This window comes from Leiobunum rupestre, chromosome 5 (assembly GCF_980474605.1).
Source record: "Leiobunum rupestre chromosome 5, qqLeiRupe1.1.hap1, whole genome shotgun sequence".
Lineage (NCBI taxonomy): Eukaryota > Metazoa > Arthropoda > Arachnida > Opiliones > Sclerosomatidae > Leiobunum > Leiobunum rupestre.
The window spans coordinates 67,122,895-67,139,594 of record NC_143388.1 but is presented as its reverse complement, the minus strand read 5'-3'; the positions used below and the strand labels follow the sequence as shown (position 1 = coordinate 67,139,594).

Genomic DNA, 16,700 nt, shown 5'->3' with positions numbered 1-16,700 from the left:
AGATTTAAGGGTCGCAGGTAATAAACCATTTGCTAATGGGGGATATAATTAACTGAGCACTTTAAACGAATTTCGTCCGTTTATAAATTTAATTTAATTAATCCAATAGAGGGTTCTATAAATTCGGCCCAAAACGGGCCAAGCTTTTGATACAGACTATAGAGCTAGTTCAGCAGGACTAACAACTTTTGTTATTCTTTGGTTTAAGAAAATTCGGCTTATGTCCTGTATGTTTAAAAAAGCTCAATACAAGTATAGTTCTTAAAACAATAATTTATATACACGATATTATTGATAAACTAACGCAAAATTATAAAGAATCGCAGACATGTTCGACTGCTGCTTTTTATATGTTGTCGTAAATGTTACCTAGTTTTTTATGCAATGTACACGTTTAACACGAATAACCGTTTAAAAGTTCATATAGGGGCGACTTGTTTAGGTAATCCGAATCCATAGATACCAGCGTTTTAAACTTTTTATTATCAATCTTTATGGACATATCTTTTAGCGACGAAAATTCAGACGTTGTTAATTATACCTAAGATACCGCAGTATTAATTAATTTATGTAAATATTTCGTATAGTGGCAATGTATTCAATTTAATTAGAATACTATTATGTGCTCAATACGCGAACTTATAAATGCATTATAGTTACCTAAACATATTCGATTGCTATAACCAAAAGGTAACGGGTATACGTAAACTAATATTTTTGAAGAAAATGTACACGATGTAAAGACATTGTATACAGTGAAACATTTATAAGGCCAGAGCTGCAAATTATATATAAAGCTGATTCTTAATATAGGGACAACTTGTTTCAAACTGCGAGGTGAACGAATTTAACATCGAAAATGACGACGCCCAAGTCATCTAAAGGTATTTGCTAAGTTTGTTGATACTCAAATAAACGTCGCGCGGGATAACCTAGCAACGGGGGATTCTCTACACCGAACAGCACCTGTTCTAAATCAATCACAGCGTTAACAATGGAGATAAACGCGGAGAGAGATAGTTCGCGGTAATCAGAGGAGCGCTAACGCCGAGGATTGCCGAAAATCGAGAGATAGACTTTCGCCGAGGTTCCCCAAAAAGTTCGCGCTTTTAAAACATTGCTGTAAGTAAACTTAATTTAAACAAAAAGTGGATTATTCATGGCCTTTAAAAAGGTACGTTAAAATATTTTAAACTTGTATTTTTTTAAAAACTTATATTTTTCAAACTTATATCTTTTTAGTATCTCTTACGTTACAATCGCCCACTTGATTGGTAGTCACCATATCACTATTTAACAAAGAGCCGGGGATTTACATTTCTAATTGAGCCCAAAGTACGGACATTTCTTTGGAGACGTGGTACGCCCTTACAAAAGAATGGTCTTCGGTCATTGAAAATCTAAGCTCAACAACAATAAAAAAATTTATCTGCCAATTCCGCCCGTCGAGCCTTATTCCGATTGCAGTTTTGAACACAATTTTGAAGTTTCTTGTTCGGGAGGAAGAATTTCGTGGAATTTAATTCCGTTTACTCCAAAATATTTGGAATACGAAATTAACTTATTAGCCAGTCTATCACTTAGTAGAGCGCAAGTGCTAGCTTTAAATGAATTTTAATGTGTATACATGAGCAGTTAAGTCTGTTAAAACAAAACGTACCGGTTATAGACGTCATGTTTAATGTATTGGTCGACAATTTTTCGAAATTTCAAGCGGGTTATAAACCATTGCACAAGCGACAAATACCCTGTGAATTTATAGAAATTTATGCCGCCTTTCGTATTTCTCAGGATCACCAAGTGGAAAAAGACTTAATAGAACACTTTATAGGTTATTGTCCATTGGACGTATGGGATTTGATTGATCATTGTTTAAATGACGTAATATATTTCAAAAACATTTTCAGTTAATAAATAATTTTTTTAGCAGTAAATGTTTTCTTTGTTATTCTACCAATGTAATTCTTGCTTCGTAGGATTCACCTTAAACTCGTAAGTAAGTTATTTTCGACCGTTATTTCATATGACGCTATTAAATACGTTTAGCCTTTATTATTAAGTCACTATGCGGGAGATTATAACAAAAAGTGTAACAGTAGTTTTGACGACAAAGTATTTCTTAAATTTGTTAGGCTTAGCTTTATTTAAATTTCATGAGCGCGAACCGACCTTGTTTGATTTATGTAAATATTTCGTATAGTGGCAATGTATTCAATATAAATTAGAAAGTTATAACCGCGAACAAAATATTGAAACTTGATAGCCACCTAAAAATGCATGATTGACAAATGTTATAATGTAATCTTTATGGAAGACCACTTTCCATAACCGCAAATCAGATGATCACGTGAGATGACCCCAACGTAAATATGGTAAATTTCCTAAAAAGAACCAAGATGGCCACCCTACAGAACCCGTTTGAATATGCAACATTAAAGATGGCGGCCAAATCACTGAATTTTCCAAATTACTAAAAGTTTATAATAACCGTTAAAAGAGAGTGGCAAACTTATGTTAAGCCTTTGTCATTTTTATCGCATTTCCTAACGGTTAATAAAACACAGCTTATAAAACTGATTAATATTTCCTTTTTAAGACCGCCTGTGATAAACCCTATCAAATATGCCGATTTATCCGCCAAAATTTCATATTCATGTTAATAAGCCTTTTATAATTCAGAGTCTATGCGTTTACACTACCTAAACAAAACACATTCCCGCCAAAAAATGCTTATTACTCGTTATATAGCTACAAGGTCACACGGCGCATTCCCCGATAAACACTTAATCAAACAAAACCCGTCACACCGTTAACAATGGAAAAGCCGAGCGAGCCTGGGAATTCCTTTAAAGGAGCGTTGACCCCTTTTCGCGCCAAAACACCAACCAATCATCGCCACTGACGCCATTTTGAATAATTTCGAGTCAGCCAATTAGCGCGCAGTACACGCGCCGCGTAGTAACCGCGTGGTCACCGCGCCAGCCAATCAGCGCGAAGTATGCGCGCGCCACTCGGCGGGGGTAACCTGACACCCGTGGCCACGCCCACAATGTTGATAGATATAATATTTTGGTTATATATAGTTTAGTTTTAGTTTAATATTAGTCACAACCGAAGTAACAGCCAACGTTTCAAAGTTAACTTGTTTTACAATTTTAATTTTTATATAACTTACTATTACGGTTCTAAGGCTCAAATATAAGCAAATTTTTTTATAATATTTACATTTAAAAATATCTCTAAATCTTAAATATAATTATTGGTAGATCCGAACTTAGTCCCCCACCTCCTTAAATCTGCCTTTAATCTGCTTTGGTAAAAGAATGTATGTTTAAATATCTACGAATCAATTCTGACCCACAAGTCAAATTTTAAACAAAATATGTAAATATATATGTACTTGAAATATGTAAATGCCAGCGTAATTATTGAATTGTGTAGGATGACAAATGTCGATGGCTAACACCGTTATAGAATTATATAAACCTGTGATTTTAACAGACTGTTTTTATTTGGTAAAAGGTTTTTTGTAGTATCTTGGTCACTGATTCACTAACGACGTACGTGTATTACGGGCGTGGATATGCACAGTAACATTTTTATTTTGGTAATATAGAAAATAACCTAAGTATTTGGTATACTCTTCGATTAAATTTAACCTATTAGCCTCCAGTAAGCCTTGTTGTAGTACAAAAAATAATTCGTTTTTAAGAAAATATTAAACGTGTAGAGTCACCTAGAATGTATAAATCAATATATTTTGGTCTTAGCAAATGTTTTAACAAAAATTACACTCATCCAACGACAATGAGATAATTTTAAACACATTCTTATTGCAATTATTTGAACCAACAAAATAGATCTAATTCAATGAGGCACAGAAACAAACTTAGAATATTTAAACATAAATTGGCTAAATGTTATTGCAGTTTCCGTTTCAGAAACAATTTTTAATATGTTTCGACGAAATTAAGGAAACGGAATTGGTTTAAATACTAAATTTTCCCGAAACAAAAAACACTATTAAATTAACCTTTAAGAATGAAGTATATTTTATTTGTAATTTTCGGTTTGATTTATTAAAAGACTGAATAATATCGCCTTGGTAATATTGGTTAAAATTAGACCTGGAAAGCTTGATTAAGGACGGAAACGATACATAAGCCCTTAGTCGACTAAAATGATAAGAAATTAAAAGTAAATCGTGTTTTAATTGAACCACTAGTGACGCGTTTTCAATGAGATAACTGGTTGTTCTCCTAATCACGTTTATGCACAAGTCGCTTTTATATTTAGACTTACCTTTACATTTTCCAAAGCTACCTTTCCATGTTCCGTTTTCACATTCAATCATTCCTTGTCCTTCCAAATAGTAACTATCTTTGCAAATTGCGACACAACCCGGTTCGACACATTCAATCCTCCCATTTTCAATTGATGGTAATCCGCAATTGATACTGGTATTTTTAACTACATTGATAAAAACCAAAACGCCCAATATTAGAACTGAAACAACTTTCAATCATTTATATGTACCCACTGCACGCGTTTTCTTAAAGAACATAGACCCATTTCTTGAAACGGGATTACTGACATTCATACTCTTTCTGGGCAAAGGTCCCATCTAGTTTAAGTACTTAATTATACTCTGATAATAGTTTTTTTCGTTTTAAAGTTTGCAGTGTCTCTATACTTCTTTCGATTGTTAATGGTTTATTTTAAGATCGGCTGTCTTATTTCATCAATTAGTAAACCCCCAATTTGGAAATTTCGAAATGGACCTAAATTCAAATAAATGTGAATTGAAATGAATTACTATTCTTAGTCTCAAAATGTATCAATAGGATAAACCAGCAATTGCTACGTACATTATTATCAGAAATCCTACAATTAATAGCTCTGTTATGGTACAGCGGTGGTTTGCCAAAAATTTACTACCGAAAGAACCCTTGAAATAGGATTGATGGCGTGGGCGAAACGATTTACTGCAAAAAGTTAACCTTTTCTCTTTTGTAGAGCGGAAGCTTATTCACGGTGAAACGAAGAAAACTAAGATGGGTAAATAGTGTCATCAAAGCGATTAAACCCGTTGAGCACAATACATCGGAGGTTTCTAGTTTTTGGTGGTAATTTACCTTTTCTGCGATATTGCGGGTTGGGATGAAAGAAGAATAATAGAAGAATAAAAAAAATCTATTATTTCTGTGGAATTATATACCAAAATAGGGAAAAATTCGGCTATTTTCGAAATTTGCTTGGGCGAAATTTTGGGCTAGTTTAAAATTCTCGGTTACTTGTTGGACTGGAAATTGGGCTCCACAGATTTTTGGCAGCACTGAAGATGGGCTATACTGGTTCATTTTTACTATTTCCATGCGCAAATCTAGAATTGTTAAAAATTAAATTCATGCCCCATTTCTTATATTTCTTTGTATTTTATTCTTGTTATTGTATTTTCAGTTTTATATTTTTCAAGTTTAATTTCATTTACGTAATTTTGTATTTTTGGTAACTGTATTTTATCACGATGAAAATCCCTTTCAGAAAACCTCGGGTTTTCCAACGCTTCAAGCTATTGTTGGGGTCCCAACCTCCTTTCGATGTCACGGTTTCGGAATGTGGGGGGAAATATGTATCGATCTTGTCCAATTTGAGCTCAGAGTAGCCTCGCTGCCCAAATTTCGGGTTTTTTTTTGGTAAAAATTAGCCTCGCGCTTTTGACCCTTGTTCAGGCAGTTGCATTTGGAAAGTGTAAGAATCGGCGGTTTAAAATTTCTTAGCTACCTTTATTTTGTGTGTTTCGTTAGGTAGTTTTTTTTTGGATTTCGGTATTAGAAATAAATGCTTTTGTTTTGCTTTAAATTTGCGGTGTTTATCATTTGGATTTCTTGATCATCAAGTAAATAGTCTCTTGTTTTTCAGTTGGCGATAGACCCTGCGCGGATTTTTTAACTAATTGCTCTCCCACCTTTGTGTTTAAGCTTTTCGCATCAAGAATATAAAATATTTATTTGGGTCAATTCTATTGGTCAAAATGAAATAGACCAATGTCTTTACTTCCGCTTGTCGTATGTGATTATATATACAATTGTATATGTGTAATAGGCTGTGTATCATGAAAGTTTCAAATTAAGTAAATATTTTTTGACTTTCCGCGTTAATAACGGCTACGTCTTTAAGATCCCCAAACATTTTGGGTGCTGCGGTCAAAGAATTTATTTTCCTAACAAAGCGAAACCTATGCTGTTACGGACGCTCTCCGTCGAGTCCCCAATTGTGCGCATATTATTGTTGCATTAGCCGGAGGTGTAAATTAGGCATCCGCGAAGTGGCCTGTAAGACGGGTAATTATCTTTTTCTGCAGCCTATCTTATTTTCATATTACAAGAACATAACATTTTATGATCTGAATTCTTTACTTGATTGTGTTAACATTCGGTTTCTGGTCGTTTGAGATAACATGAAATATTTTAGAGTTCATCTAAATGGACATTAAGGTTTTTACATCTAAGATCAGATAATGCCAATTTTATATAACACTAGTCCTTATGTATAATATCAGAACATAAGTGTTTCGATTCTAAAATCAGACAGTTTAAATGTAAAGAAATATAGAATTTTTATCCCTATTTCTATTAGACTGTTAAATCTGTACCATAAAAATGTTGGTTTTAATAACCGACTATTGTTATCTCATATCAGAACAATTTTAAATTTTACTTATTCTGTATATAAGGTTTAGTGCTCAATATCAGAACAAACGTCCAAAACCAGAACATTAGGGTTTATCAGGTTTTGACGGATCTTATATAGAGATTAATCATCAACAATACTTACAAATGTCGCGACATCCACACATGAATTTAGAGTCAGATACTTCGCAGTTTTTCTCTTCTAAATGTTTACATTTCATTTTTTAGAGCATCGTTCCATTTCTTCTCTGGGACAATTAACTGTTTCAAAATTATTAATTTTTTTACCTTTTTTGTTTGATTATTACGAATATGAAACTATTTATAATGAACTTACCATGCATGCACTTGGGCATGTCTTCAGACCAATCGCCTCCTTTGGTACAATACATTGTTTGCACTCCTTTAAGTACGAAATGGTGGTCGCCAGTAAAATTGCACTCCTTCGTAAAATTAAATTCATAGTACAGTTTACACTCCACTTTTCCGTTATCCAATTCCGGAGGCTCACATAATTCTTTAGCCAGAAAGAAGAAATATTGCGTGAATAGACAGTATTCTTTGGCTAGCGTGTAATCATCATTTGACATTCACTTTACATAGACCCCGTTGCGGCTAACGTGACAAGCTGTTTAACAGTCGGATTTACGCCTGCTATAAGCAGACACTTTGTGATTCGTATCAGCCAATCGTTTGTTAAGAATAGAGAAATCGAGCATTGAGTTTCTGGTGTTGGCCGCTGATTAGGCCTGTATGATGTGATTAGGCTCATTAAGGCAAGTATGTAGAAAGATAATGTTCAGGAATACTACATCGACTGTAGATTAGTAGTCTTTCTTTGATAGATGATATTTTAAACGTTTTGAAATACTCAAAATGCCTTTTCCTCCATAATATTTGTTTTTAGAGTTTAGTCAATCGAGTACACATCCAATTCCGTACAAACCTTTAATTGGAAGATAACCAACTTTTTAATTTTCTGTTCACCGTTTACGTATGTCAACGATTATCGTGAAGAAAAATGACTACGAAAACTATTACATCGATATTGTTACGATTACATAGATATTGTTACGATTACATCGATATTTAGCCAATTCAACTGATTGCAGAACGATTAGAACGATTAAGAATTAGAATGATTAAGAAACAGTGGCGATAAGGTAATTTGAATCGAAATGGCGAGTTGATTTCCGCAATAACGAAAGAATTACAGTAATTACCGAAGGATTACAACCACCAAGAATGATTAAAAAATTTATAACGGAAAAGCTTCTTCAATTACTTAATGATTTAAAAGTGATTATGTGATCAAAACTAAAACCCGAGATCCTATACAGCTGCGCTTAGGGAGATATGAAACTATACCCTAGAGCAATGGTATAATCGCGTGCCGTGTCTACCCCGTTTTCTTCCTTTGCTACGCCAGCGCCTCACAAAAATTATTACGTGTTTCTGGTTAGTTTTACTCCATTCCGCTAAAAGGCGCAACGACAGGGGTGTACGGTCCCCCGAAATACTTGCATATCTCCCTTACCGTAACTATATACGATCACTGACTAAATCACTAAACAACAATGAAAGCAGGGTTGTTATCGAATATCATTAAGTGACTAATTACGGACAATGTGGAGGCATCCACCCAGAATTTTCGTTTACTAAAAATGATCGGAATTCAGTTTTGTTATTTCTATCTGAAGATACATTTTTACCGCAAAAACATGTTTTTAGTACCTTTAATTTTCCAAATTAAATCATACTTCCTAAATCATTTGTTTCTAGTAGGCTTTGATTTTATTCCGTGCTAGTTTTTAAATAACGCCACTTGTTTACGATTAATGTTGAGCTTGAAAAATGTGAATTTACTTTGTGGTGCACAAAAGCAATGGTCTCTAGGAATATCCCCTCCTTTGATAACGCACGATCTTTTTTTTTGGTTTACCTTACAGGTAGACCATTGTGTAAGACCATTTTTGCAATTTATTAATGATAGTAATGAACATTTCAAATCTGCAAACGATAATTTTCAATCAAAAAATTTCAGTTTTATATATTTCTTATTAGAGATATGATAAAATTTTAAAAACTCTCCTAAAACAGGTTAGCTAAAGTTTGGAAAATCTGGAAACGACATGTATTAAGATTTTGTTTTTTACTGTCTTGCTGAAGTTTATATTTTAGACAATCAAAAACTGAGCGAAAACTGGGGCTCCAATGACCGGCAACGGATGTGGCTCTAAACATCAGGACTGGAGGCGTTCCTTAAGGTGGCGCAGTTTACGTTATACAGGTTTTGACTATGGCGGCTTAATTTAACTGTAATAAATTCCGTGTGTAGCAATTGAAATTTCACCTAATTTTCTTTAGAAAGAGAGAGGGAGCTATTACAAAACTGGGTTCAGGTGAGTGTTTTTGAAAGAGAGAAACATTATCTGAACTGCTCCTAAGAATAGACTTAGGTGTCCAATCACGCTAGGCACTCACCACCGCTTTCGTTCTCTTATGATTGTTTAGCTTGAAATTGTTGTTATATCTTTTTATTAAACACAAATAATTTATGATTTAAGCAATTGTAATTTAAAATTAAACGCCAAATTTATCATTTTTTAAGTTAACTCAGGGCAATAGGTCTCCACAACATTTGCTTTAGAGCGTACACCCTTGGGGTAATAGGTCGACAAAAGTTTTACCTTCGAGCGTACAGATTTTGGGCAATAACCTCAATGTGGGACCAATAAAAACGAGGTATTTATGAAAGTAGCTTTACTAGTAGGACAAAGAACTAAAAAAACGATTTAATTTCATTGAATTAAAAAGGTTTGTTTAAAAAGGAAATCTATCACTTTATTTTAAGGTTATGAAAAACAAGTTAATACAACGTAAAAAACGTTTGACGAATACTTCTAAGAAAATGTTTGAAAGTATTCCCTGTTCTTATGATTCAACAATAACAACAATTCATAAGAAAACTTCATAGATGTATATTTATTTTTTTGCTATAACCATCATTTTGAGAGGTGAAGTCCATTAAACTTAAATTTTAGAAACAATTTTCAAACAATTATTGTACAAGTGGAAATTATTGCAGATAAGAAGCTCTTCGTTAAGCAGCTATATACCTAAAGGCACGCGTTTTAGACGATAGCGTCGTCAGGAAATTTAAAAATGATGACCAATAACATCATAAATAAAATTCTCTTGAACACTGTTTGATTCTAAATTGCAGTCACTTTTGGCTACCATGAATTATGAAATATATTTATTTATAAAGCAATCTTCTCCGAGTAATTTATCCGTTGAATATAAGCAGTATTTCCTTCAACGCTTCAGATACAACGAAATATTTCCATCATTTTCTTAGATTGCGAGGACGAACGCGTGTTAGGAAAGAATAGTATTTGTATATTTTTTGTTAATGATTTCTTAATTAAAATGACTTAAACACCATTTCAAGAAAATAATCAGATCTTTCTTCAAAAAACGAACCTTAACCTTTGAACCGTAGAGGTTCCAGCCGTGGCAAAACTGACAAATTTTTATTTATTGAAGGTCTATTGTTGAAGTCGTTTTAGGGTCGGGGTACGTTTGAAAAGTCGCTTTATAGTCGACGACCAAATGTCGACCTAAAAACGTAAATCCTTTTTTGGGACTATTTATGGTCGGTATGCCTACCATTATCCGACTTAAAATAGACCTTACATTTAATTATTACCCCTGTGACGCATAGAGTCGATTTAAGGTCGCGCTTTGCCAATTAATCGCTCAAAACTGAAACTTTGGCGATTTAATAAAACAAATTGAAATATTTTTAAAATAACTTCCTTTCTGAGTTATATTTTTTCGAAAAGGATTATATTCCTAGATTCAAGAGCTTTCCGATTGACGGAAAGAAACTCATGGTTTCACTCCCGTTCATGGGACTTGACCAACTACATATATGTATATAGCTATTTATATAGCTGTATTTACGGTTTTATTTGGTCGTTTTCAGTCACTTAAAACATCAAAAAGTAAGTCGTTTCGACGTTATGAAACATTTATGAAACAAATAAGTTGTCCAATTCGAACAATTGAAACATTTTTTATATCGCCAGTTCGGACGAATGAAATTCGAACATTTGTTCCACCGTTCGAACAAATGTACCTACCCCTTTCTAATAGCTTCCTCTCTCTTTCTAAAGAAAATTGGGGGAAATTTGCTGCACACGGAATTGATTACAGTTAAATATCTCACAGTCTGACGGTCACCTCATAGAGATCTCAACGATGAGAAATAAATTATTACAGATCGTTAAAAATACTGAAATCTCTAACTTCTATCATCATTTTATTATTTCAGCAGCAAAATAAATTTAAGGGCTACCGACATTAAATACAATTCTAAAAAATCAAAGAAATATTTCAAAGTTGTAGATCTCTTTAACCCGGTGAACTATTAATCGCTGTACTCAGTTTGTGGAAAGCTCAAAGTAAAAAATGAATCTTAGCTCTTATTTTGCTGTCCTGGCATTTTAATTAAACGTTAATTTATGATTGCCGAAAGAAAACAACCATATGACAAATTATAAATACATGTAGTTTTCAGATATTTACATTAAGGTTGTAATTGACATGTTTTAGAACATTTTATTAATATATTATCAATTTATCTAATTAGCCATTTATAAGAATTAAAATATTATTTTAATAAGAAATTCCCGTTTGCAGCTAACGAATGTTCATTTCTTTCAAAACTTAATTGCCAAAATATTCTTAAACAATGGTCTACCTGTAAAGTAAACGAAAAAGAATCGTGTGTTATCAGAGGCGGGAGATATCCTACAGACGATTGCTTTTGTGCACCACGAAGTAAGAAAACATTTTGCACACCTCAACCAATAATCAATAAACAACGGAGGTTATTTATGAAATGTATTAAAAAAATAGAAAATCTCCTGTGCAGGTATTAAAAGAAATTCGGGTATTTTCAAAACAATTTTCCCGAAATACATGTTCTGATCATCTATATTCGTAAATTACAAGACTGAGTTCCATCTCTTTAGTTAACGAAAGCTCAGGGCAAAGGCCTGAACATAATCCGTAATCAGTCATTTAATTTATTACAATAACAACAATTGCTGTCATTGTTGTTTAGGGTTTTTAGTTATGATCACATAATCACTTTTTCATCATTTAGTAATTCAAGAAGCTTTTCCGTAATAATTTTATTAATCGTTAGAAGTCGTTGTTATCTTTCGGTAATTACTGTAATTGTTTCGTTATTGTGGAATTATCTAATCATCACGTTTAAAGTTACCTTAACGCCGTTACCACTGTAATCATGTCTAAATTGTTTTTATCGTTCCGCAATCAGTGGAATTGTCTAAATATCATTGTAATGTGACGTAATTTAATTCGTAAATGCAGTAGGCCTTAATGGAAAATATATATTAATAGGCCAATAATAAATAACGTCGCTATTTGATCTAGTCCCGGACAACTCGCTTAGCTTCACTATTGGTGTTAGCGAGGGCATGACTAATTTTAAAGGAGTCTAGTGGAAGTTTAAGTCTAAGTTTAAATTTCAATATTTAATCATAAGAAAACGGTTGAGAATTGCCTAATTATTTATTAAGAATAAATATATCAATATTTTAAATTAAATTTTTCCATAAATCTAAATTTTAAAAACATTTTGTCCGAAGGACACAAGAGTTATTATATAAACAGACATGGTCGCCAAAAGGCGAAGGTTATTTTAAAAAATACTTATGTGCTGCTATGAAAGTCCAGTAGTGCAAATGGATGAATGGTGAAAACGAAGTTGAAGGATGCAACGCGAGAACGGATGGATCATTTTGATCTCTTTTTATTTACTTTTGTTAATAAAGTTTTACCACAGAAACTATGTTTCTGTGGTTTTACGCTCCGCGCACGAATTTAATAAGCCGCTGAAGCCGCACATCTGAGTATTCAGAGAAGATTAAAGATAGCGAAACTCCGAAGAGTAAAATACAATTAAAATAAGAAATATCAGAAAATATTATTTCTTAGAAGCTATACATAAATAAGCCCTTACTGGCATTTTTGGCAATTCTCAATTCTTATCTTTGAAGCGAAAATATGGTAAAGAAAAGGGGTTATAAATTAAAACTATTTTGGGATGTATGGTAAAGAAAAGGGGTTGTAAATTAAAGCAATTTTGGTATTTGAGAGTAGGTCCTAACAAAGGCCAAACGTGAAGCTTCGCGAGCACATATGGAACTAGGTCAAAAGTGACAATACGGGGAATAGGGGGCTATGGCCATTAAACCCTCTAAACAAAATTAAGAACGACCCTGCGAATATACCTGGGGGAAATACTCGCCGAGCGTTTGAAGTAAAACCATAAACCGACAAAAAAAGGAAAGGAGGGCCAGCGTCCATACCTGACGATTGATCGGTTTAAACGAGCATGGGAAGAAAATGAATGGAAAAGTTACTGTATTATATTTTGGAGAAATCAGAGTTTTAGTTTTTACTCGTTATTCTTCACCGTAATCGTTGACATACATAAACGGTGGACAGAAAATTAAAAATTACTTACCTACCAATAAAGCTTTATACGGTATAGAATATGAACTCGATTAAACTAACTCCAAAAAAATTATATTATGGCGGAAAAAGCATTTTGAGTATTTCAAAACTTTTAAAATATCATATTTCGATGTAGTAAGGCTGAAATAATATATTTATACATACTTGCCTTAATGAGCCTAATCACTTGATACAAGCTCAATCAGCGGCCAACACTAGAAAACCAAAATGATCGATTTCTCTATTTTTAAATGATTTGGTGATATGAATCACAAAGTGTCTGCTTAGCAGACGTAAATCCATCTGTTTAACAGCTTGTCACTTTTGCCGCTACGGGTTCTATGTAAAATGAAAATGAAAATGTTGAATACACCCTCGCAAAAGAATACTCGCTTTTCACGCAATATTTATTCCTTCTGGCTAAAGAGTTATGTGAGCCTCCAGAATTGGATAATGGAAAAGTGGACTGTGTACTGTATAATGAATTTGATTTGATGAAGGAGTGCAGTTTTACTTGCAACCACCATTTCGTAATTAAAGGAGTGGACCTAATGTATTGTACCAAAGGAGGTGATTGGTCTGAAGACATGCCCAAATGCGTGCATGGTAAGTAGAAACAATTTAGCATGAAACGATCATTATAATTAGTAAGCATGTAATGCAGTTTAATATTCGTAATAAAAAAACAAAAAAGGTGAATTTTTTTTATTTTGAAACAGTTGATTGTCCCAGAGAAGAAATGGAACGATGCTCCAAAAACAAGGAATGTAAACCTTCAGAAGAGAAAATCTGCGAAGTATCTGACTCTGAATTCATGTGTGGATGTCGCGACATTTGTAAGTGTTGTTTGGGATTAATCGCTAGATAAGATCCATCATAAAGCTGATAAACCCTTAATTTTCTGGTTTTGGACGTTTGTTCTGATATTTAGCACTAAATCTTATATCTAGAAAAAGTAAAAATTAAAATTGTTCTGATATGAGATAGTAATAGTCTGTTATTAAAACCAACATTTGTATTGTACAGAATTTACAGTAATGTTCCGATATAAGGCTATAAAGTCTATATTTCATTAAATTTAAACTGTCTTATTTTAGAACCGAAACATTTTTGTTCTGATTTTATACCTAAGGGCTATTGTTATAACAGTTATATTAAAATCAGCATTCCCTTATCTTAGATGTAAAAACCTTAATTTCCATTTATATGCACTCTAAAGTCTTTCATGTTATTTCAAAAGGCCAGAAACCAAATTTGATCACAATCAATTAAAGAATTCGGATTATAAAATGTCATGTTCTTGTAATTGTAAAATAAGAATTCAGATCACAAATGTCATCTTCTTGTAATTGTAAAAAACGAATTCAGATCACAAATGTTATATTCTTGTAATTGTAAAAAAAATAATTCAGATCACAAAGGTTATGTTATGTTCTTGTAATTGGAAAATAAGAATTCAGATTGTAACGTGAAATTGGGTCGAAATTATATCCTATAGCTACTGGACTGGGCCTGTTTTAGTTCTTTCTAAATACTGGTCATTTGGAAGGGGGTTTTGGGCTTACCCTTTGGGGAAATTTACGCTTATCTGGCCTGGTGCGTCGATTTCCTGCAGCAATGGATATTTTCTGGGATTGACAGGTTGTTCACATACTCCCCCTCCTCGCATATTTAAGATCCTCGAAATGAAGGTTACCAAACCGTTTCTGTATTTTGTTGTATATATGTATAAAGAGTGTCGCGTTATTGTGGGTTTTGCCAGAGTTTGAATACGCGGGAAACAAACACACCCGTATGGTTTTACAATCGGCCGAAATCCCCTGCCCAACGGGAAAGGCCGTGACGTGGAGCTCCTTCTAGAAAGTTGCATTCAAAACGGAAATTGGAAATAATAAAGAAAACCGAGACTTGATCGGTGGTATTTTATGTAAGAGAAGGGCAGAAGAGTCATGCCTGGTTCGAATTTAGTGCTTCCTAACACCGGTTCAAATCCTTTGACCTCGGCCGTAGCCTAGTGCCGCGCGGATGTTCCTGTGAAATATTTAGGGACTTTTAAAATTCGCCATGTGCGGGACCATACGAAAAGTAACCTCAACCCTCGCGATCCTACAAGACGCGACCGAATCCAGCGTGCTCAACGACATACTTTCGAGGACTTCAACGACTACGAGACGGCGCTCAGCTCAAGATGACCGCAGTACAAACTTAAGTATCAAACAACTATATATAAACGTTGACTCCATTAGTCGAGCTGCGTAACCCAATTCCGCTAACTCGATCGAACTCTATTAATTCTAAAATGTTTTAAATATTAATTGAGCTTACTTATTGTCGGTATTGCACCTTAAAAGTAGGATTTATGTTCATAAGCGTTAATTAATTTAATTTTTTGATTAAAACGTATTTTGGAAACCTCCATATAATTAGTATTAAATAACACCTAAACATACTCCTAGACATTATTTAATATTTAGAAGGCCCAAATAGTGAAAGCCTGGCGAATACCCGGATTTTATTACCTTTTGTGGCAGGGATCGACTCTTCCAATCTAGATTTAGCGTAATTGCAGTAAGGGGTTAGACCTATATTAGGCAAAATTATTCATGAGTCGCCACGATCGCTACAAGAGCATTAATAGCCCAGGAGAGATAGACTAAAAATGGGCTTGACCCGGAACATTTTCCCATAAAGATGAAAATTGGTACACAGGTAGTTTTTGACTGAAAAAAATATTTACTAAAAGTCCCCACCTCTTGAGTGGGAGCTTCCGACGCCATTTTAGAAAATGGCCGCCAAGCACGCCGCAGGTCATAAATTTAATGAAAGTGTCCAAAAATGTTAAAAAAATTGATACAATATACATTTAGGGCTTTCTGAATAGTATTGTAATTTTTTTTGGTGTACAACCGTAATTTTTGCCGCCATCTTGAAAAATGGCAGCCAAAAAGGTTTTCCAGGTAACTTTCCACTATATGTTTAAATATTATTGTTTTCAAATTTGGTATATGTTTTGGTAATGACGCTGAGAACACTATAACAAAATCTTAAAGGTATCTGACTGTTACTTCGTTTGCCATCTTGGAAAATGGCCGTCTGGTAAATACTCACCTTGTTGATAACATTCTTATAACTATTACGAATCACTTTAGGGTTAGATTGTTACTTTTTAAAATATGGAAAATAAAAACCGGTGTTACAAATGTATATGTATATATAAATAATATAACACATTTAATGATAATAATAATATAACACATTTAATAATAATAATAATAATAATATAACACATTTAATAATAATAATAATAATATAACACAATAATAATAATAATATAACACATTTAATAATAATAATAATAATAATAATATAACACATTTAATAGTAATAATATAACACATTTAATAATAATAATATAACACATTTAATTAGTAAATGCCCAAAACTATTTAAATA

The 16,700-nt window shown here is 33.3% G+C and overlaps 1 protein-coding gene across 1 annotated transcript; it reads right to left on the bottom strand.

The window, feature by feature from the left end:
* Positions 1 to 4,167: 4,167 nt before the first annotated feature.
* Positions 4,168 to 7,282, bottom strand: LOC149945651 (E-selectin-like). Its single transcript, XM_090176654.1, has 3 exons — positions 7,030 to 7,282; positions 4,303 to 4,470; positions 4,168 to 4,175 (listed from the first exon to the last, which is right to left on the bottom strand). The coding sequence occupies exons 1-3, from the start codon at positions 7,280 to 7,282 to the stop codon at positions 4,168 to 4,170; spliced, it is 429 nt and encodes a 142-aa protein (XP_090032780.1).
* Between the last annotated feature and the right edge of the window lie 9,418 nt (positions 7,283 to 16,700).

Bases quoted from the DNA above. Each gene is read 5' to 3' on its own strand.
- LOC149945651 (XM_090176654.1), bottom strand. From the start codon at position 7,282: ATGTCAAATGATGATTACACGCTAGCCAAAGAATACTGTCTATTCACG. The intron at 4,471-7,029 runs GTAAGTTCATTA...TTATCAATGTAG, and splicing joins CATGCCCAAGTGCATGCATG to TTAAAAATACCAGTATCAAT.